Genomic DNA, 22,446 nt, shown 5'->3' with positions numbered 1-22,446 from the left:
TATTGCTCTCCATCTCTCCTGTCCCCTATCGCTCTCCATCTCTCCCTGTCCCCTATCGCTCTCCATCTCTCCTGTCCCCTATCGCTCTCCATCTCTCCCTGTCCCCTATCACTCTCCATCTCTCCCTTTCCCCTATCGCTCTCCATCTCTCCCTGTCCCCTATCGCTCTCCATCTCTCCCTGTCCCCTATCACTCTCCATCTCTCCTGTCCCCTATCGCTCTCCGTCTCTCCCTTTCACCTATTGCTCTCTGTCTCTCCCTGTCCCCTATCGCTCTCACTCTCCGTCTCTCCCTTTCACCTATTGCTCTCTCTCTCTCCCTTTCCCCTATCACTCTCCGTCTCTCCCTTTCACCTATTGCTCTCTCTCTCTCCCTTTCCCCTATCACTCTCTGTCTCTCCCTGTCCCCTATCGCTCTCTCTCTCCATCTCTCCCTTTCCCCTATCGCTCTTTCTCTCTGTCCCACTGTCCCCATCTCTTTCTCCCCCCTCTGTCCCTTTTAACACCATGTAACCTATCTCTCTCCATCTCTCTGTGTCTCCATGCCCCCATGTCCTCTATCTCTCTCCACCTCTCCGTGTCTCTATGCCCCCATGTCCTCTATCTCTCTACATCTCTCTGTCTCCATGTCCTCTATCTTTCTCTATCTCTCTGTGTCTCCATGCCCCCATGTCCTCTATCTCTCTACATCTCCCTGTGTCTCCATGTCCTCTATCTTTCTCCATCTCCCTGTGTCTCCATGTCCTCTATCTCTCTCCATCTCCCTGTGTCTCCATGCCCCCATGTCCTCTATCTTTCTCGATCTCCCTGTGTCTCTATGCCCCCATGTCCTCTATCTCTCTACATCTCCCTGTGTCTCCATGTCCTCTATCTCTCTCCATCTCCCTGTGTCTCCATGCCCCCATGTCCTCTATCTCTCTACATCTCCCTGTGTCTCCATGCCCCCATGTCCTCTATCTCTCTACATCTCCCTGTGTCTCCATGCCCCCATGTCCTCTATCTCTCTACATCTCCCTGTGTCTCCATGTCCTCTATCTTTCTCCATCTCCCTGTGTCTCCATGTCCTCTATCTCTCTCCATCTCCCTGTGTCTCCATGCCCCCATGTCCTCTATCTTTCTCCACCTCTCCGTGTCTCTATGCCCCCATGTCCTCTATCTCTCTACATCTCTCTGTCTCCATGTCCCCAATCTCTCTCCATCTCTCTGTGTCTCCATGCCCCCATGTCCACTATCTCTCTCCATCTCTCTGTGTCTCCATGCCCCCATGTCCACTATCTCTCTCCATCTCTCTGTGTCTCCATGCCCACCCTGTCCCCAGCATAATCCTTACCCCTGGAGTCTGGCCCGGATACGACTGTGTGTCACTATTTTGTCGTAGGCTGAAGAATCCACTCTATCCACAGAGCTGAGCGTAAAGAGCGCTAACACAGCCACAAACACCAGCTTCATCCTTGGGTAGTCTCTGTCTGTTTCTCTCCAGTCACACGCTCTCACTCCTCTCCAAGATGCACCGGAGAAATGGGAGCGCTCACAGGAGTGGGAGGTTTTATACCAGTACCAGTCTCTCTCTCTCTCTCTCTCTCTCTCTCTCTCTCTCTCTGTCTCTGTCTCTGTCTCTGTCTCTGTCTCTGTCTCTGTCTCTGTCTCTGTCTCTCTCTCTCTCTCTCTCTCTCTCTCTCTCTCTCTCTCTCTCTCTCTCTCTCTCTCTCTGTCTCTGTCTCTGTCTCTGTCTCTGTCTCTGTCTCTGTCTCTGTCTCTGTCTCTGTCTCTCTCTCTCTCTCTCTCTCTCTCTGTCTCTCTCTCTCTCTCTCTCTCTCTCTCTCTCTCTCTCTCTCTCTCTCTCTCTCTCTCTCTCTCTCTCTCTCTCTCTCTCTCTCTCTCTCTCTGTCTCTCTCTCTCTCTCTCTCTCTCTGTCTCTCTCTCTGTCTCTCTCTCTCTCTCTCTCTCTCTCTCTCTCTCTCTCTCGCTCTCTCTCTTGCTCTCGGTTTATCTCTCACTCACTCACTCACTCACTCACTCACTCACTCACTCACTCACTCACTCACTCACTCACTCACTCACTCACTCACTCACCCTCTACTCACCCTTCCCACCCCCTACTTTTGACCAGAGCTCAATGAGTCCGGATGTCATTTGGGACTCCCGCCTACTGTACATGTCTGAGAGACGTACGTAATGACTACGACGGTAAGACAGAATGTCTCTCTGTTCTTAACTGTCTCAGCATGTCATCCCAGTGTCTCCAAGCCGTATAGTTACTGTACCAGAAGTGAAGCTGTCTGTTTGAGATTGATCAGTGATAATGGTAAAAACCTTCTCATTGATTTATTTCACCTTTATTTTGGCAGTGAGTCTCATTGAGACCAAGGTGTATATTTTAAAGGAGGCTTGCATGACAAGACCAGCAGCAATTACACAATAAAAGCTAGAGACAAAATACGATGTATTTTTCTTTTCTTATCTGACTAAATAGACCATAAGGGGAGCTGAAGTGGTCTTCAAGACTTGTGAGATAACATCATGAGTTATCAGGACTCTGACAGTCTGACAGTCTCCTACCTACCATCTTTACCTGCCTTTCCTTCGATCCACCTCCTCTTTTCTCTCCCTCTCTGCTCCCATTCATACCCCTTTTCCTCCCTCTCACATTCTCTCTTCCATCTCCCCCTCCCTATCCTCCGCTCCATCATCTCTCAGGACAGACCGCAGTGAACAGTGACAAGACATCCATCTTTATCTCTCTAAGTCAGGGCTTTTCAAACCTCTCCTCAGGACCCCCAAGATGTCCTCAGGGACTCGCAAACCTCTCCTCAGGGACCCCAAACCTCTCCTCGGGGACCCCAAACATCTCCTCAGGGACTCGCAAACCTCTCCTCAGGGACCTCCAGCCATTCCATGTATTTGATCTATTCTAGAGCTACAGCTAGTTCAGGACTACAACAACTACTACTACAGCTAGTTCAGGACTACAACAACTACTACTACAGCTAGTTCAGGACTACTTCAACAAAAACTACTACTGCTAGTTCAGGACTACAACAACTACTACTACAGCTAGTTCAGGACTACAACAACAACTACTACAGCTAGTTCAGGACTACTTCAACAAAAACTACTACTGCTAGTTCAGGACTACAACAACAACTACTACAGCTAGTTCAGGACTACAACAACAACTACTACAGCTAGTTCAGGACTACAACAACTACTACTACAGCTAGTCCAGGACTACAACTACTACAGCTAGTTCAGGACTACAACAACAACTACTACAGCTAGTTCAGGACTACAACAACAACTACTACAGCTAGTTCAGGACTACAACAACAACTACTACAGCTAGTTCAGGACTACAACTACTACAGCTAGTCCAGGACTACAACAACAACTACTACAGCTAGTTCAGGACTACAACAACAACTACTACAGCTAGTTCAGGACTACAACAACAACTACTACAGCTAGTTCAGGACTACAACAACTACTACTACAGCTAGTTCAGGACTACAACAACTACTACTCCAGCTAGTTCAGGACTACAACAACAACTACTACAGCTAGTTCAGGACTACAACTACTACAGCTAGTTCAGGACTACAACAACAACTACTCCAGCTAGTTCAGGACTACAACTACAACTACTACAGCTAGTTCAGGACTACAACAACAACTACTACAGCTAGTTCAGGACTACAACTACTACAGCTAGTTCAGGACTACAACAACAACTACTACAGCTAGTTCAGGACTACAACTACAACTACTACAGCTAGTTCAGGACTACAACAACAACTACTACAGCTAGTTCAGGACTACAACTACTACAGCTAGTCCAGGACTACAACAACAACTGGTGAAATGTCTGGTGGTCCCTGAGGAGAGGTGTTAGAGCCACCGCTATACTTGACAGTCATGGAACAACACAGCCTGTTGGGGCAGGCCCCAGTAGCCTAAAGGTAGATGAGTCAGTGGACCCCAGACAGAAAGGCGTCTTTTTACAGTCAAGCTGCGTCCACACCTGAGTACCTGCCCTGAGGGTAGTCAGGCTGCGTCCACACCTGAGTACCTGCCCTGAGGGTAGTCAGATAATTTGGCTGCAGCCTCTCCTCCACTCTCCCCCTCTCCTCCTCTCCTCCACCTCATCAACTCTCCCCCTCTCCTCCTCTCCTCCTCTCCTCTTCCTCTCTCTCTCTCTTCCTATCCTCCTCTCCTCCCTCCTCCTTTCCCCCTCTCCCCCTCTCCACTCTCCCCCTCTCCTCCTCCCCTCCACTCTCCCCCTCTCCTCCTCCCCTCCACTCTCCCCCTCTCCTCCTCTCTCCCCTTCTCCTCCTCTCCTCCTCCTCTCTCTCTCTCCTCTCCTCTCCCTCTCCTCCTCTCCCCCTCTCCCCTCTTCCTCTCTCCTCTCCGCCACTCCTCCTCCTCTCTCTCTCTCCTCCTCTCTTCCTTTCCTCCTCCTCTCTCTCTCTCCTCCTCTCCTCCTCCTCTCTCCACCTCCTCCTCTCCCCCTCTCCTCCTCTCCCCCTCTCCTCCTCCTCCCTCTCTCCTCCTCTCTCCTCTCCTCTCTCCCCCTCTCCTCCACTCTCTCACCTGGCTCCAGAGATAATACTCTCTTCCTTGTGCTTCCCTTTCTTCTGCATCTCTCCTTCTTCTCTCCTTCTTCCTCTCTAAACTCTCTCTTCATGTTCTCCTGCATCTCTCCTTCTTCTCTCCTTGTCCTCCCTCTCTAAACTCTCTCTTCATGTTCTCCTGCATCTCTCCTTCTTCCCTCTCTAAACTCTCCCTTCATGTTCTCCTGCATCTCTCCTTCTTCCCTCTCTAAACTCTCTCTTCATGTTCTCCTGCATCTCTCCTTCTTCTCTCCTTGTCCTCCCTCTCTAAACTCTCTCTTCATGTTCTCCTGCATCTCTCCTTCTTCTCTCCTTGTCCTCCCTCTCTAAACTCTCTCTTCATGTTCTCCTGCATCTCTCCTTCCTCCCTCTCTAAACTCTCTCTTCATTTTCTCCTGCATCTCTCCTTCCTCTCTCATTGTCCTCCCTCTCTAAACTCTCTCTTCATGTTCTCCTGCATCTCTCCTTCCTCTCTCCTTGTCCTCCCTCTCTAAACTCTCTCTTCCCTTTCCCCTCCATCTCTCTTCTGTATATTTCTTGTTCTTCTCTGTTCCCTCTCTCCTCAATCTCTCTTTGGTATATTTATTGTGATCCTTCTCCTCCCTTTCTCCATCAGGCCACATCCAGATGGAAACACTCCAGCCAGAGGATCTGTCTCTCTATTTCTCTCATTCTCTCTGTCTGCCTCTTTCTCGATTTCTTTCTCTCTTTCACTCTCAAACAAATGAAGCTATAAGGAAGGGGAGGAAGAAAGCAAAGGATGGAAAGTGAAAAGTAACCAGTGTGGCCACGGGAGCTGGGAACTCCCTCTAGTGGTAGAGTCATGTCAGTACATGGAGTTAGGGTCTTCCATTATGCTGAATACTGTGAGGAGGACTCCCTCTAGTGGTAGAGTCATGTCAGTACATTGAGTTAGGGTCTTCTATTATGCTGAATACTGTGAGGAGGACTCCCTCTAGTAGTAGAGTCATGTCAGTACATGGAGTTAGGGTCTTCCATTATGCTGAATACTGTGAGGAGGACTCCCCTAGTGGTAGAGTCATGGCAGTACATGGAGTTAGGGTCTTCTATTATGCTGAATACTGTGAGGAGGACGGAGGAGGGGGGAGGGAGGACAGAGGAGGGAGGAGGGAGGAGGGAGAACAGAGGAGGGAGGACAGACTTGACAAAAGCCCTATGTGTTTCTCATCTGAAAGAAAAAACTAAACTAATATTTTCTTTGTAAATATTTGAATTATGGAATTATCCATGAACAATTATGTTGTTAAAACAGAGGAAAGTAAAAAATATTTCAAACCTATTTCAGAGTTCCTAGGTCAAACTATTCGTTAACTAGCATCTTAATTAGTATAGAGGGTGGATGGGGGTGGTTGTCACATGGAATGTGGAATTGGTGTCACTATCAGGTAACTCAGGTAAATGCAGTTTACATTGAAAGTTCCTTTTTTCACTGTGACCAGCGATCAGAGATTACTCACCTATTGTTTTAGCAGAGATTACCCACCTATTGTTTTTAGCAGAGATTACTCACTGTTACGGATACAAGTGTTCTGTGTGTATCCTGTGTGTATTTCTTTTCTCTCCTTCTCCCCTACTCACAGGTGACAATAATCATTCCCCAATCAGTCATCAATCAGTCGCTAATCGGAAGACACCTGCTCCTTTTCCCTTACCCAATCACAGTCCCTTTCCCTTGGTTTAAAACCCCTGTCAGTTGTTGTCTCCCCAGCTCAATCTCTTTGTAACATGCCTTCTGTCTGTAGATCGCTTGTGTGTTTTGCAGCTACATGTCACTTTGTCCCCACCTGTGAGTATTGTTTTGGTTATGGTGTTTGAGTGTTTGTTTGATGGTGGGAAAAGGGGGTAACCAGACAAGTTGCCCTTGGGCTACACTACCTGTAGTTAAACCTTGTTAAAAACACTAGTTAGAACTGGGCGGACCACCCCCTGTATTTTTGGTTAGTTAGTTAGCTGTTTGTGAATTAGGCTAGTCTAGCTTAGGGGTGTTTTTGAATTGGTATTCTTTCATTCCTTGGGTCCCGCTCAGCCCCTTTTCCTGCTCCCCCCCATTTACCGTGTGTTTATAAATAAACATTTAGTGTTTGACGGTAATTAAGTTGTCTGTGTTATTTGTTCTCACTGTTACGTTTTCACTACTATAATTTGCATGAGTTGTGTTACGGGTCCCATTACCATCCCCCCTAGACTGTCGGGCCAAAGGGATTCGTAACATAAGTGGGGGCTCATCCGGGATCTGTCATTACTGACACCCATACCGCTTATGCAGATTGTTTTAGTGGTATAGTTCAGTGTTGAGCGCTGTAGCTGAAGTAGCATTAGCGTTTGCTATTTTGTTGGCTCTTGTGTGGTAGTTCAAGATGGCTACTTTTGATTTGAAGTCCTTTTTGGATAACCCTTCGTGGGAGGTTTTTGATAGATGTCGTAGGGTAGATTTAATGACCTTGGCTGACCATTATTCGGTATCGATTCCGCCGGGTTTAGTTAAAGCGGAGGTTAAACAACTAGTGTTGAATGTTTTGTTGGAAGAACAGGTGCTTGTATTACCGCTGCCTGAGCCTACTACCCCTGTAGGGGATGTTGCTGCTCCTCTAAGCCCAGTGGTGTCTGAGGGCGAGGCTAAAGCACCTGCCACATTGCCCCGTTTTGATCCACTCTCCCCACTTTCAACCGGTGATGCCAGGAGGGATGTCCGTTCCATACAGTTCCAACTGGAGGCGGAAGAGAGAGCCCAAATTAGGCGAGAGACTCTCCAGTTGGAGATGTGTAAAATTGAGGCAGAACAGCGGCAGATGGAGTTAAAAATGGAGATGTGTAAAATTGAGGCAGAACGAGAACAGCGGCAGATGGAGTTAAAAATGCGCCAGATGGAACTGGAGGCAGAGACAGCGAGGCTAGCCTTCGTTCCTGCAGTGACTGTTAGTGAGCCGTCCTCACCAACTAGAGATCCCAACACTTTTGACATTAGTAGGCAGATTGTCTTAGTACCTTTGTTCAGAGTCAGAGGTTGACTCCTATTTTTGTGTATTTGAACGTATAGCCGTAGCCTTGAAATGGCCTAAAGAGGTATGGTGCCTATTACTTCAGTGTAAATTAACTGGTAAAGCCCAAGAGGTTTTGTCAGCGCTACCTCTTGAAGACAGTTTAAATTATGAAGTGGTCAAAGCTACTGTTCGCGCCTATGAGCTTGTGCCTGAGGCATACCGACAGAGATTTAGGTCTCATAAGAAGTCTTCTAGTAAGACTTATGTGGAATTTGCTAGAGAGAAGGGAAATCTGTTTGATAAATGGCATGCTGCTAGCAAGGTAACTGATTTTAACTCTCTCCGGGAGTTAATTTTGTTGGAAGAGTTTAAAAATTGCTTACCTGAACGCATTGTAGTGTACCTAAACGAACAGAAAGTATCCTCCCTGTCAGAAGCGTCTGTGTTGGCAGACGCGTTTGTGTTGACGCACAAGAGTGTATTTTCGGCTCATACTGAGAGTAGAGTTACAGAATTGCCTACTTATAGCCCTAGTCGGCCAGCAGTATATCAAGCACGCCAGAAAAATGAGCGTCCCTGTTTCTATTGTCATAAGGTGGGACATATGATTAATGATTGCTTCCTGCTAAAACGTAAACAAGGGAGGCCTCTTCGTGCCAAGCCACCAACAGGTGTTGGTCTAATTCGTACGGTTGTGAGGTCTGAAACGAAACAGGTGCCTAAGGGTAAATGTATTTTGAAAGACCCAGTTCCCGACCGTAGTTATGAACCGTTCATTTTCGAGGGGTTTGTGTCCCTAGCGAATGACGAAGCGTCTCAGCTTCCGGTTAAAATCCTTAGAGATACTGGTGCGGCGCAGTCGTTTATATTGTCTGATGTGTTGCCCTTATCCGACGATACATACTGTGGTTCCAGTGTGTTAGTTCAGGGTATAGAAATGGGTTTTGTCCCAGTGCCATTGCACTTTGTGAAAGTACACTCTGAGTTAATCAGTGGAATATTCAGAGTGGGGGTACGTCCTATGTTGCCAATATAATTCAAGAGAGATTACAGAGATTACCCACCTATTGTTTTTATCAGAGATTACCCACCTATTGTTTTTAGCAGAGATTACCCACCTATTGTTTTAGCAGAGATTACCCACCTATTGTTTTTAGCAGAGATTACTCACCTATTGTTTTTAGCAGAGATTACCCACCTATTGTTTTTAGCAGAGATTACCCACCTATTGTTTTTAGCAGAGATTACCCACCTATTGTTTTTAGCAGAGATTACCCACCTATTGTTTTTAACAGAGATTACCCACCTATTGTTTTTAGCAGAGATTACCCACCTATTGTTTTTATCAGAGATTACCCACCTATTGTTTTTAACAGAGATTACCCACCTATTGTTTTTAACAGAGATTACCCACCTATTGTTTTTAACAGAGATTACCCACCTATTGTTTTTAGCAGAGATTACTCACCTATTGTTTTTAGCAGAGATTACTCACCTATTGTTTTTAGCAGAGATTACTCACCTATTGTTTTTAGCAGAGATTACTCACCTATTGTTTTTATCAGAGATTACCCACCTATTGTTTTTAGCAGAGATTACCCACCTATTGTTTTTAGAAGAGATTACCCACCTATTGTTTTTATCAGAGATTACCCACCTATTGTTTTTAGAAGAGATTACCCACCTATTGTTTTTATCAGAGATTACCCACCTATTGTTTTTATCAGAGATTACCCACCTATTGTTTTTATCAGAGATTACCCACCTATTGTTTTTAACAGAGATTACCCACCTATTGTTTTTAGCAGAGATTACCCACCTATTGTTTTTAGCAGAGATTACCCACCTATTGTTTTTAACAGAGATTACCCACCTATTGTTTTTAACAGAGATTACTCACCTATTGTTTTAACAGAGATTACCCACCTATTGTTTTTAACAGAGATTACCCACCTATTGTTTTTAGCAGAGATTACCCACCTATTGTTTTTAGCAGAGATTACCCACCTATTGTTTTTAACAGAGATTACCCACCTATTGTTTTAGCAGAGATTACCCACCTATTGTTTTAACAGAGATTACCCACCTATTGTTTTTAGCAGAGATTACCCACCTATTGTTTTAACAGAGATTACCCACCTATTGTTTTAACAGAGATTACCCACCTATTGTTTTAACAGAGATTACCCACCTATTGTTTTTAACAGAGATTACCCACCTATTGTTTTTAGCAGAGATTACCCACCTATTGTTTTTAACAGAGATTACCCACCTATTGTTTTTAACAGAGATTACCCACCTATTGTTTTTAGCGCTTTACGACTCATTAAACTCCAAGCTCTTTTGTGCTTGTGTTATAAGAGCTCCCGTCATTGCCTCTCTCTTTTTTGTCTGTGACACAAACACACACATATTTACTCAAAATGTCACCTGTTATTTGTCGTCATATCCTCGATCAAAGAAAGGCTGATAAAAGATGGTCGTCGACAGAGATGGTCGCCTCGCTTCGAGTCCTTAGGAAACTATGAAAGTATATATTTTTTTTTTAATGTATTATTGCTTACATTGTTACCCCAGGAATCTTAAGTCTTATTACGTACAGCCGAGAAGAACTATTGGATATAAGAGCAACGCCAATTTACCAACATTAGAACCAGGAATACAACTTTCCGGAAGCGGATCCTCTGTTTGGACCACCACCCAGGACAATGGATCTGATCCCAGTAGTAGACCCAAAACAACCTCGCCGCAGAAAGGGCTGAGGGGGCAGCCTTCTGGTCAGGATCCGTAGACGTGCACATTGCCCACCGCTCCCGAGTATACTACTCGCCAATGTCAGGTCTCTTGACAACAAGGTAGATGAAATAGAGAGATAAACACCTCTCTAGGAAGAGGAAGGGTGAATGTTTCATGATTAACAATTCATGGTGTAATAAGGCAGTTAACCCACTGTTCCTAGGCCGTCATCGTAAATAAGAATTTGTTCTTAACTGACTTGCCGAGTTAAATAAAGGTTAAATAAAAAATAAAAAAAAGAATAACAACATACAGGAAGTCAAGTCCTTCTGCTCACCCGACTTAGAATTCCTTACAATCAAATGCCGGCCATATTACCTCCAAAGAGAATACTCGTCAGCTATCAACACAGCTGTGTACATTCCCCCTCAAACAGACACCAAGACGGACCTCAAGGAACTTCACTGGACTCTATGTAAACTGGAAACCATATATCCTGAGGGTGCATTTATTGTAGTTGGGGATTTTAACAAAGCAAATTCGAGAACAAGGCTACCTAAAATCTATCAGCATATTGATTGCACTACACGCAGGGGTAATAGACTCAATCACTGTTACTCTAACTCCCGCGATGCATACAAAGCCCTCCCCCGCACTCCCTTTGAAAAATCCGACCACGACGGCATCTTGCTCCTACCGTCTTATAGGCAGAAACCCAAACAGGATTTATCAGGGACGAGAACCATTCAACGCTGGTCTGACCAATCGGAATCAACGCATCAAGATTGTTTTGATCACGCAGACTGGGACATGTTCAGGTCAGCCTCAGAGAACAACATCGATCTAAACGCTGACTTGGTGAGTTTATAAGGAAGTGGAGATGTTGTTCCCACTGTGACTATTAAAACCTACCCTAACCAGAAACCGTGGATGTATGGCGGCATTCACACACAACTGAAAGCGCGAGCCACCGCATTTAATCATGGAAAGATGACTGGGAATATGGCTGAATATAAACAGTGTAGTTATTCCCTCCACAAGGCAATCAAACAAGCGAAATGCCGGCACAGGGACAAGGTGGAGTCACAATTCAACGACTCAGACACGAGACGCATGTGACTACAGGAAATCACGGACTACAAAAACAAAAACAGCCACGCTACGGAAACCGACGTCACGCTTCCAGACAAAATAAACACGTCCTTTGTCTGCTTTGAGCATAATACAGTGCCATAGTTGCTGCCCGCTAACAAGGACTGCGCCTCCCCCCTCTCCTTTTCCGTGGCCGACGTGAGTAAAACATTTAAACGTGTTAACCCTCACAGGGCTGCTGGCCCAGACAGCATCCCTAGCCGTGTTCTCAGAGCATGCGCAGACCAGCTGGCTGGTGTGTTTACGGACATATTTAATCACTCCCTATCCCAGTCTGCTGTCCCCACATGCTTCAAGATGGCCACCATTTTTCCTGTACCCAAGAAGGCAAAGATAACTGAATTAAATGACTACCGCCCCGTAGCACTCACTTCTGTCATCATGAAGTGCTTTGAGAGACTAGTCAAGGATCATATCACCTCCACCTTACCTGCCACCCTAGACCCACTTCAATTTGCATACCGCCCAAACAGGTCCACAGACAATGCAATCGCCATCACACTGCACTATCCCATCTGGACAAGAGGAATACCTATGTTAGGAATGTAAGAATGCTGTTCGTTGACTACAGCTCAGCATTCAACACCGTAGTACCCTCCAAGCTCATCATCAAGCTGGAGGCCCTGGGTCTCAACCCCGCCCTGTGTAATTGGTGCCTGGACTTTCTGACGGGCTAACCCCAGGTGGTGAAGGTAGGAAACAGCTTCTCCACTTCGCTGACCCTCAACACTGGGGCCCCACAAGGGTGCGTGCTCAGCCCCCTCCTGTACTCCCTGTTCACCCACGACTGCGTGGCCATGCAACTCAATCATCAAGTTTGCAGACGACACAACGGTAGTGGGCTTGATTACCAACAACGATGAGACAGCCTACAGGGAGGAGGTGAGGGCACTCGGAGTGTGGTGTCAGGAGAACAACTTCTCACACAACGTCAACAAAACAAAGGAGATGATCGTGGACTTCAGGAAACAGCAGAGGGAGCACCCCCCTAACCTCATCGATGGACCAGCAGTGGAGAAGGTAGAAAGTTTTAAGTTTCTCGGCGTACACATCACAGACAAACTGAAATGGTCCACCCACACAGACAGCGTGGTGAAGAAGGCGCAACAGCGCCTCTTCAACCTCAGGAGGCTGAAAAAACCAAAACTCTGACAAACTTTTACAGATGCACAATCGAGAGCATCCTGTCGGTCTGTATCACAGCCTGGTACGGCAACTGCACTGCCCTCAAAAGAAAGGCTCTCGAGAGGGTGGTTTCTAAGACTGTGTATGCTATATTGCTTCTATCCAACCCTGAAATGGGGCTGGTTGTCACAAGTGGAGAGAACGAGTTTTGATGGCTCCATGTTTGAATAAAATATGAGGATGAACAGGGTCCCCATTTCAACCTAATACCTTGATTTCAACCCAACACCCTGATTTCAGCCCAACACATTTACATTTACATTTAAGTCATTTAGCAGACGCTCTTATCCAGAGCGACTTACAAATTGGAAAGTTCATACATATTCATCCTGGTCCCCCCGTGGGGAATGAACCCACAACCCTGGCGTTGCAAGCGCCATGCTCTACCAACTGAGCCACACGGGACCAACACCTTGATTTCGTCCCAATACCTTGATTTCAACCCAACACCCTGATTTCAACCCAACACCCTGATTTCAACCCAACACCTTGATTTCAACCCCACACCCTGATTTCAACCCAACACCTTGATTTCAACCCAACACCCTGATTTCAACCCAACACCTTGATTTCATCCCCACACCCTGATTTCATCCCCACACCCTGATTTCAACCCAACACCTTGATTTCAACCCAACACCTTGATTTCAACCCCACACCCTGATTTCAACCCACCACCTTGATTTCAACCCACCACCTTGATTTCATCCCAACACCCTGATTTCATCCCAACACCCTGATTTCAACCCAACACCCTGATTTCAACCCAACACCCTGATTTCAACCCAACACCCTGATTTCAACACCCTGATTTCAACCCAACACCCTGATTTCAACCCAACACCCTGATTTCAACAGCCTGATTTCAACCCAACAGCCTGATTTCAACCCAACAGCCTGATTTCAACACCCTGATTTCAACCCAACACCCTGATTTCAACCCAACACCCTGATTTCAACACCCTGATTTCAACCCAACAGCCTGATTTCAACCCAACAGCCTGATTATTCTCCTGATGTTGAAGACAGTCTTGTAAAATGGTGCTGAGAAATACACACCAGAGTAAACATTCACAACCATCTTTACAGAGTCAAAATATTCTTGAGGACACCTTCCGGTCATCTCTTCATCTAACTGTTCTTTGTCAATACTTCTCAAAAAGTGGAACATCATTTGACTGATTCATGTTCATTTGTGTCAAACACACACACACACACACACACACACACACACACACAGTGAGTGGATCTTGCCTGGTTGAGATTGGAGTTTTTGCTTGAGTGGTTGGTCTGGTGGAGTGGTTGGTCTGGTGGAGTGGTTGGTCTGGTGTAGTGGTTGGTCTGGTGTAGTGGTTGGTCTGGTGTAGTGGTTGGTCTGGTGTAGTGGTTGGTCTGGTGTAGTGGTTGGCCTGGTGTAGTGGTAGGTCTGGTGTAGTGGTAGGTCTGGTGTAGTGGTAGGTCTGGTGTAGTGGTTGATCTGGTGTAGTAGTTGGTCTGGTGTAGTAGTTGGTCTGGTGTAGTAGTTGGTCTGGTGTAGTGGTTGGTCTGGTGTAGTGGTTGGTCTGGTGGAGTGGTTGGTCTGGTGGAGTGGTTGGTCTGGTGGAGTGGTTGGTCTGGTGGAGTGGTTGGTCTGGTGGAGTGGTTGGTCTGGTGGAGTGGTTGGTCTGGTGGAGTGGTTGGTCTGGTGGAGTGGTTGGTCTGGTGGAGTGGTTGGTCTGGTGGAGTGGTTGGTCTGGTGGAGTGGTTGGTCTGGTGGAGTGGTTGGTCTGGTGGAGTGGTTGGGGGACTGGGTTTGTAGATGGGAGGAAGGATTTGGAATTTGAATGGTTGCCCTGTCAACGAGAGAAGTTCTAGTGAGTATGCAAATTAGGATGATACTGTCAATTCAGGATGTTACTGTCATGGAACATTTGGTGGATGCTGTTCAGAGACGGACTGCGAACAGAAATCGGCCCTGACATTCTAACACACTGGCCCATTATTTTTTCTCGATGCCACCATTGTTAGCCAGATAATGTTGCGAAACCCCCCAAATTAGACAGGCCCAATGGGCAAAACATTTACCAGCCCATCTGACGTTTGCCCCGAAAGGACATATGGCCAGTGTGTCTCCGGTGTATTTTGTCAAACTATGAACTGAGATCTAAAGGGCGGGAACAGAACATACACAGCCTTCGAGAAAGTATGTTGGAGTTCAATCCCCTCCACTGGGATTCTCTACCTCTAACCCTATTACAGGGGCTGAGTCACTGGCTTACTGGTGCTCTTTCATGCCGTTCCTAGGAGGGGTGCGTCACTTGAGTGGGTTGAGTTACTGACGTGATCTTCCTGTCTGGGTTGGCGCCCCCCCTTGGTTTGTGCTGTGGTGGAGATCTTTGTGGGCTATACTCGGCCTTGTCTCAGGATTGTAAGTTGGTGGTTGAAGATATCCCTCTAGTGGTGCGGGGGCTGTGCTTTGGCAAAGTGGGTGGGGTTATATTCTTCCTGTTTGGCCCTGTCCGGGGGTATCATCGGTTGGGGCCACAGTGTCTCCTGACCCCTCCTGTCTCAGCCTCCAGTATTTATGCTGCAGTAGTTTGTGTCGGGGGGCTAGGGCCAGTTGGTTATATCTGGAGTACTTCTCCTGTCTTATCCAGTGTCCTGTGTGAATTTAAGTATGCTCTCTCTAATTCTCTCCTTCTCTCTTTCTTTGTCTCTCTCGGAGGACCTGAGCCCTGGGACCATACGTCAGGACTACTGGGCTGTCCCCAGTCGTGATGACTCCTTGCTGTCCCCAGTCCACCTGGCCTTGCTGCTGTTCCAGTTTCAACTGTTCTGCCTGCGGTTATGGAACCCCTACCTGTCCCATACCTGCTGTTTTCAACTCTTAATGATCGGCTATGAAAAGCCAACTGACATTTATTCCTGATTATTATTTGACCATGCTTGTCATTTATGAACATTTTGAACATCTTGGCCATGTTCTGTTATAATCTCCACCCGGCACAGCCAGAAGAGGACTGGCCACCCCTCATAGCCTGGTTCCTCTCTAGGTTTCTTCCTAGGTTTTGGCCTTTCTAGGGAGTTTTTCCTAGCCACCGTGCTTCTACACCTGCATTGCTTGCTGTTTGGGGTTTTAGGCTGGGTTTCTGTACAGCACTTCGAGATATTAGCTGATGTACGAAGGGCTATAGAAAATAAACTTGATTGATTGATTGAGTTCACCTTCAAATCGGGGAATAGACACACAAAGTACGTTCATTTTCTAAACGGTAAAACAGATATACACCCTTTGTCACAGCCCTGGCCATAGAGAGGCTTTTATTCTCTATTTTGGTTTGGCCAGGGTGTGACTAGGGTGGGCATTCTAGTTTCTTTATTTCTATGTTTTCTATTTCTTTGTGTTTGGCCGGGTGTGGTTCTCAATCAGAGGCAGCTGGCTATCGTTGTCTCTGATTGAGAATCATACTTAGGTAGCCTTTTTCCCCACCTGGGTTTGTGGGTAGTTGTTTTCTGTATAGTTTTAGTTACCGTACAGAACTGTTCGTTTCTCGTTTTGTTATTTTTGTTCTAGTGTTCAGCTTTAAATAAATATCATGAACACGTACCACGCTGCGCTTTGGTCCACTCCTTCTTCATCAGACGAGCGTTACACTCTTAGAAAAAAGTGTTCCTAAAGGGTTCTTGGCAGAGAGATGGGGTCCTACCTACAACCGTTTTGATCTGAAGAACTGTTTCTGGAAGACAAGGGGTCTTTGTAAGCTGAAGGGTTCTAACTAGAACTTTTAACGTTCTAAGAACCATTTTTGGACAAAACGGTTCTTTGATGACTCTTTGGAAGGCAAATACCTGAGAGCAGGGTGACTGACAGGGAGAAAAATACCTGAGAGCTCGATGACTGACAGGGAGGTAAATGCCTGAGAGATGGGTGACTGACAGAGAGGTAAATACCTGAGAGGAGGGTGACTGACAGGGAGGTAAACACCTGAGAGGAGGGTGACTGACAGAGAGGTAAATACCTGAGAGGAGGGTGACTGACAGAGAGATAAATACCTGAGAGCAGGGTGACTGACAGAGAGGTAAATACCTGAGAGGAGGGTGACTGACAGAGAGGTAAATACCTGAGAGCAGGGTGATCGACAGAAAGGTAAATACCTGAGAGCAGGGTGACTGACAGGGAGATAAATACCTGAGAGGAGGGTGACTGACAGAGAGGTAAATACCTGAGAGGAGGGTGACTGACAGAGAGGTAAATACCTGAGAGCAGGGTGACTGACAGAGAGGTAAATACCTGAGAGGAGGGTGACTGACAGAGAGGTAAATACCTGAGAGCTGGGTGACTGACAGAGAGGTAAATACCTGAGAGCAGGGTGACTGACAGAGAGGTAAATACCTGAGAGCAGGGTGACTGACAGAGAGGTAAATACCTGAGAGCAGGGTGACTGACAGAGAGGTAAATACCTGAGAGCAGGGTGACTGACAGAGAGGTAAATACCTGAGAGCAGGGTGACTGACAGAGAGGTAAATACCTGAGAGCAGGGTGACTGACAGAGAGGTAAATACGTGAGAGATGGGTGACTGACAGAGAGGTAAATACCTGAGAGCAGGGTGACTGACAGAGAGGTAAATACCTGAGAACAGGGTGACTGACAGAGAGGTAAATACCTGAGAGCAGGGTGACTGACAGAGAGGTAAATACCTGAGAGCAGGGTGACTGACAAGGGAGCTGAGTGAATGATACAGGAGGTTCTTTATCTAGGCCTATTTACTTTGGCTGGATTTGACTGTTGTTGATTTCTCTCTTTGTTCTTCCTATTTACTTTTTTAAAGGAGATATTATATTGTAATCCAACATGTTCGTATAGTTTAGCCACAGGGAGGGTTGCTATTTATTTTTGTTTCCAGAAATCCCAGTTGGAGAATTCTGGATTTCCTTCTTCCTGTTTGGGTTTTTACTTCGACCAGTGTTTTGCATGTCTCTACGAGGAAGAACTAAGACCAAATAACTGACAGAGATGCCTTTCATCCTTCCACTGTGACATCACCACGTTATGAGGTCAAAAAGCAGGAAGTGCTGTATAATGTAGCTGTATAACACCCACCTGTCTCAGAGGGGACAGAGCCACTCAGAGGGAGAGCTGACAACAATATCAAGAAACAACATCGACTACAACAAACATCAGGTATGAGGATTTCTTTCATAACTCTACATGTCTACTTTGTAAAGAATAAAGTACAATACAGTTAGTAACATGAATGTGTATTGTTATTTAGTAAACATTAATGTGTATTGTTATTTAGTAACATTAATGTGTGTTGTTATTTAGTAAACATGAATGTGTATTGTTATTTAGTAAACATTACTGTGTTGTTATTTAGTAAACATTAATGTGTATTGTTATTTAGTAAATGTTGTAATGCTTATAAATATATTTTTGAGCAGTAGAATAACAGAAAAGTCTGGAAGTACAAACCATCCATGAAGTCAAAATTCCCTCAAATAAAAAAATAAAATAATTATTGACATGTTTTTTCAGTCATTAGATTTCATGACGTTAAATTCAATCTGAAGCATGTGACCCATGCTGCTGGTAGAAGTTAAAGTTTAGTTGTTGGTATGTGTTCACCAGACTGTTATCCCTCCATTCTCCAGGGATGGGCCACTCTCTGTTGCTCCTGTTCTTCTCAGGTTGGTGTCCGTGTGTTTGTGTTTGTGTGTCATCAATTACCATTATCATTGATGTCAACGGTTAGTTTGTGTGTTTTCAGGTTAGTTTGTGTGTGTGTGTGTGTGTGTGTGTGTGTGTGTGTGTGTGTGTGTGTGTGTGTGTGTGTGTGTGTGTTAGTACAGTCATAATGTTGGTTATTTCTCCACAGGGCTGTCCGTCCTCCGCTCATAATGTTGGTTTGTTCTCCACAGGGCTGTCTGTCCTCTCCTCATAATGTTGGTTTGTTCTCCACAGGGCTGTCTGTCCTCCCCTCATAATGTTGGTTTGTTCTCCACAGGGCTGTCTGTCCTCCCCTCATAATGTTGGTTTGTTCTCCACAGGGCTGTCCGTCCTCCCCTCATAATGTTGGTTTGTTCTCCACAGGGCTGTCCGTCCTCCTCTCATAATGTTGGTTTGTTCTCCACAGGGCTGTCCGTCCTCCCCTCATAATGTTGGTTTGTTCTCCACAGGGTTGTCCGTCCTCCCCTCATAATGTTGGTTGGTTCTCCACAGGGCTGTCTGTCCTCCCCTCATAATGTTGGTTGGTTCTCCACAGGGCTGTCCGTCCTCCCCTCATAATGTTGGTTTGTTCTCCACAGGGCTGTCCGTCCTCCTCTCATAATGTTGGTTTGTTCTCCACAGGGCTGTCCGTCCTCCTCTCATAATGTTGATTTGTTCTCCACAGGGCTGTCTGTCCTCCCCTCATAATGTTGGTTTGTTCTCCACAGGGCTGTCCGCCCTCCCCTCATAATGTTGGTTTGTTCTCCACAGGGCTGTCTGTCCTCCCCTCATAATGTTGGTTTGTTCTCTACAGGGCTGTCCGTCCTCCCCTCATAATGTTGGTTTGTTCTCCACAGGGCTGTCTGTCCTCCCATCATGCCTCTCTCATCAGTTCCACTTTGTGAACACGAATAAAACCTGGACTGAAGCTCAGAGTTACTGCAGACATAACTACATTGACCTGGCCTCCATAGACGACATGGCAGATATGAACAAGCTCAATAACACAGTAGAGGCTTGGTCATTAACTGAACCAGCCTGGATAGGGCTGTATAACACCAGCTGGAGGTGGTCTCCGGGAGACACAGAGTTAGAGAGTGAGGGGTTTTGGGACAAAGGTAAAAACCAACCAAATAATGAAGACAACAATGAGTTCTGTGTGTGGATGCAAAATGGGTTATGGCATGATGAGAACTGTGGTAAACCACATCCTTTTGTCTGCTACGGTGAGTTCCCCTTTCAGTCAGCCTTTTCACTGTCCTTCCTTCCGTCTTTCTGTTTGTCAACCAGTCAGTTCCCCTGTCAGTCAGCCTTTTCACTGTCCTTCCTTCCGTCTTTCTGTTTGTCAACCAGTCAGTTCCCCTGTCAGTCAGCCTTTTCACTGTCCTTCCTTCCGTCTTTCTGTTTGTCAACCAGTCAGTTCCCCTGTCAGTCAGCCTTTTCACTGTCCTTCCTTCCGTCTTTCTGTTTGTCAACCAGTCAGCTCCCCTGTCAGTCAGCCTTTTCACTGTCCTTCCTTCCGTCTTTCTGTTTGTCAACCAGTCAGTTCCCCTGTCAGTCAGCCTTTTCACTGTCCTTCCTTCTGTCTTTCTGTTTGTCAACCAGTCAGCTCCCCTGTCAGTCAGCCTTTTCACTGTCCTTCCTTCTGTCTTTTTGTTTGTCAACCAGTCAGTTCCCCTGTCAGTCAGCCTTTTCACTGTCCTTCCTTCTGTTTGTCAACCAGTCAGTTCCCCTGTCAGTCAGCCTTTTCACTGTCCTTCCTTCCGTCTTTCTGTTTGTCAACCAGTCAGCTCCCCAGTCAGTCAGCCTTTTCACTGTCCTTCCTTCTGTTTGTCAACCAGTCAGCTCCCCTGTCAGTCAGCCTTTTCACTGTCCTTCCTTCTGTTTGTCAACCAGTCAGTTCCCCTGTCAGTCAGCCTTTTCACTGTCCTTCCTTCTGTTTGTCAACCAGTCAGTTCCCCTGTCAGTCAGCCTTTTCACTGTCCTTCCTTCCGTCTTTCTGTTTGTCAACCAGTCAGCTCCCCTGTCAGTCAGCCTTTTCACTGTCCTTCCTTCCGTCTTTCTGTTTGTCAACCAGTCAGTTCCCCTGTCAGTCAGCCTTTTCACTGTCCTTCCTTCTGTCTTTTTGTTTGTCAACCAGTCAGTTCCCCTGTCAGTCAGCCTTTTCACTGTCCTTCCTTCCGTCTTTCTGTTTGTCAACCAGTCAGCTCCCCTGTCAGTCAGCCTTTTCACTGTCCTTCCTTCCGTCTTTCTGTTTGTCAACCAGTCAGCTCCCCTGTCAGTCAGCCTTTTCACTGTCCTTCCTTCCGTCTTTCTGTTTGTCAACCAGTCAGTTCCCCTGTCAGTCAGCCTTTTCACTGTCCTTCCTTCTGTCTTTTTGTTTGTCAACCAGTCAGTTCCCCTGTCAGTCAGCCTTTTCACTGTCCTTCCTTCTGTTTGTCAACCAGTCAGTTCCCCTGTCAGTCAGCCTTTTCACTGTCCTTCCTTCCGTCTTTCTGTTTGTCAACAAGTCAAACACCAAAGGGTTTAGATTCAGTCAACAGATTCATATTTTATTGAAAATCTTTTTTATTCTACCAGTTTATTTACAGACATGTATTTGTCAGTATGAACTTGTCTTTATTGGAACATGTTATTTTATATCTCATCTCTTCTTATATACCTTCTGTTCTTTCAAATAGACACAAATCTCACTAAGTACATCCTCATCACTGAAGAGAAGACTTGGAGCGAGGCTCAGCGCTACTGTCAGAAGAACCACACGGACCTGGCCAGTGTGAGGAATGTAACAGAGAATAACACCATACAGAACATCATACAGGACACCATACAGAAGAACTATATGAGGGATAAAACAAAGAAGAACATCATAATGAAGGCCATACGGGACACCATACAGGCAAGTTCACTTTACTTCAACTAATTTGTCTTGCACTTTGAGCACCGTGTTAAAAACATAATCAGCATTTGCAAAACAGTTACAGGAAAAGGTGTGGATCGGCCTGTATAGAGATTGGAGGTGGTCCGACCAGAGTGGCTCAACCTTCAGAAACTGGATGGCAGGCGAGCCAAACGGGCCAAACGGGCCAAAAGGGCATAACGGGGGAGTTGTGGGAGGAAAACACGAAAACCTCTGTGTGGAAGTTAAGTTCCCATCTGGAGAGTGGAATGATCACAACTGTATCACCGAACATCCTTTTATCTGCTATGATGGTGAGGGGGGGGGGAGGTTAGATACATATTCATTAAAAAAAAATACATTTACTTTAGAATCAATGTTATTGGGTGAATATTTAGCATGCATCTCCATATCCTCCTCTTCCTCCAGATAAGCTGGTCCTGGTCTCAGAGAACAAGACGTGGTCAGAAGCCCTGTGGCACTGCAGAGGCCTGAACATGGAGCTGGTGTCTGTCCACAACCACAGCATCCAGCACTGGGTCAAACAGGAAGCCAAGAATGCCTCCAGTCCCTACGTCTGGCTGGGCCTGAGGTACACCTGCACCCTGGACTTCTGGTTCTGGGTCAATGGAGAAGAGTCCTGCTACCACAACTGGGCCGACGGGGAGGGCTACAACACCAGCAAGGAGCAGTCTGGGAACACGGGGGCCATAGAGAGAGACGGGGGGAAGTGGGTCGGCCTGCCTGAGACTGACAAATTCAACTTCATCTGCAGCAAGAGTGATGGTCAGATTTAATCTGTTTTTTAATCTCTCTCTTTCTCTCAATTCAATTAAATGCTGTTTATTGACATGACTTAACAATGTACATATTGCCAAAGCTTACTTTGGATACTTACAATATTAAAATAATAAGAATCACAAATTGTCAACGGGACAACAGTAACTACAATAACCAAGGGTCAAAATAACCATACATTCAACAATAACAGTAAACATACAGTAGAGGACATGTGCAGGTTGATTGGTCTGTCAGACACTGTCCCTCATCTTATGGCAGGCAGCAATGTAGTGCGCTGCCAACCCACAGCTCTCTGCGTCCTCGCCCAACAGGACGGGTAGCCTATCCTCATCAGAGAGGTCTTTGAAACCTTGAATAAGGGTTTCACATTTGGGAAAT

General features: G+C 46.1%; 2 protein-coding genes across 3 annotated transcripts in view; one reads left to right on the top strand and one right to left on the bottom strand.

Annotated features, from left to right (window-relative positions):
* Positions 1 to 1,625, bottom strand: part of LOC120056820 (periostin-like) — an 82,839-nt gene extending 81,214 nt beyond the window's left edge. Inside the window, exon 1 of one of the 2 annotated variants that reach the window (XM_039005043.1) lies at positions 1,330 to 1,625. In XM_039005043.1, the coding sequence (XP_038860971.1) occupies positions 1,330 to 1,448 (119 nt within the window). In that variant the 5' untranslated portion in view covers positions 1,449 to 1,625. The remainder of the gene's footprint in view (positions 1 to 1,329) is intronic. The other variant, XM_039005042.1, reaches the window with a different exon arrangement.
* Positions 1,626 to 19,347: 17,722 nt separating this feature from the next.
* LOC120056737 (macrophage mannose receptor 1-like) lies at positions 19,348 to 22,064 on the top strand. The gene is made up of 4 exons (XM_039004944.1): positions 19,348 to 19,486; positions 21,050 to 21,267; positions 21,347 to 21,581; positions 21,697 to 22,064. The coding sequence occupies exons 1-4, from the start codon at positions 19,348 to 19,350 to the stop codon at positions 22,062 to 22,064; spliced, it is 960 nt and encodes a 319-aa protein (XP_038860872.1).
* The last annotated feature ends 382 nt before the right edge of the window (positions 22,065 to 22,446 follow it).

This window comes from Salvelinus namaycush, chromosome 12, assembly GCF_016432855.1.
Source record: "Salvelinus namaycush isolate Seneca chromosome 12, SaNama_1.0, whole genome shotgun sequence".
NCBI classification, from domain to species: domain Eukaryota; kingdom Metazoa; phylum Chordata; class Actinopteri; order Salmoniformes; family Salmonidae; genus Salvelinus; species Salvelinus namaycush.
Note: the sequence above shows the minus strand (reverse complement) of the source record. Positions and strands in the feature narration are given on the sequence as shown.

Excerpts from the sequence above, each read along its gene's own strand:
- LOC120056737 (XM_039004944.1), top strand. The coding sequence starts at position 19,348 with ATGGCAGATATGAACAAGCTCAATAACACAGTAGAGGCTTGGTCATTA. Across the intron at positions 19,487-21,049 it reads TGAGGGGTTTTGGGACAAAG|ACACAAATCTCACTAAGTAC; the intron begins GTAAAAACCAAC and ends TCTTTCAAATAG. Across the intron at positions 21,268-21,346 it reads CCATACGGGACACCATACAG|TTACAGGAAAAGGTGTGGAT; the intron begins GCAAGTTCACTT and ends TTTGCAAAACAG.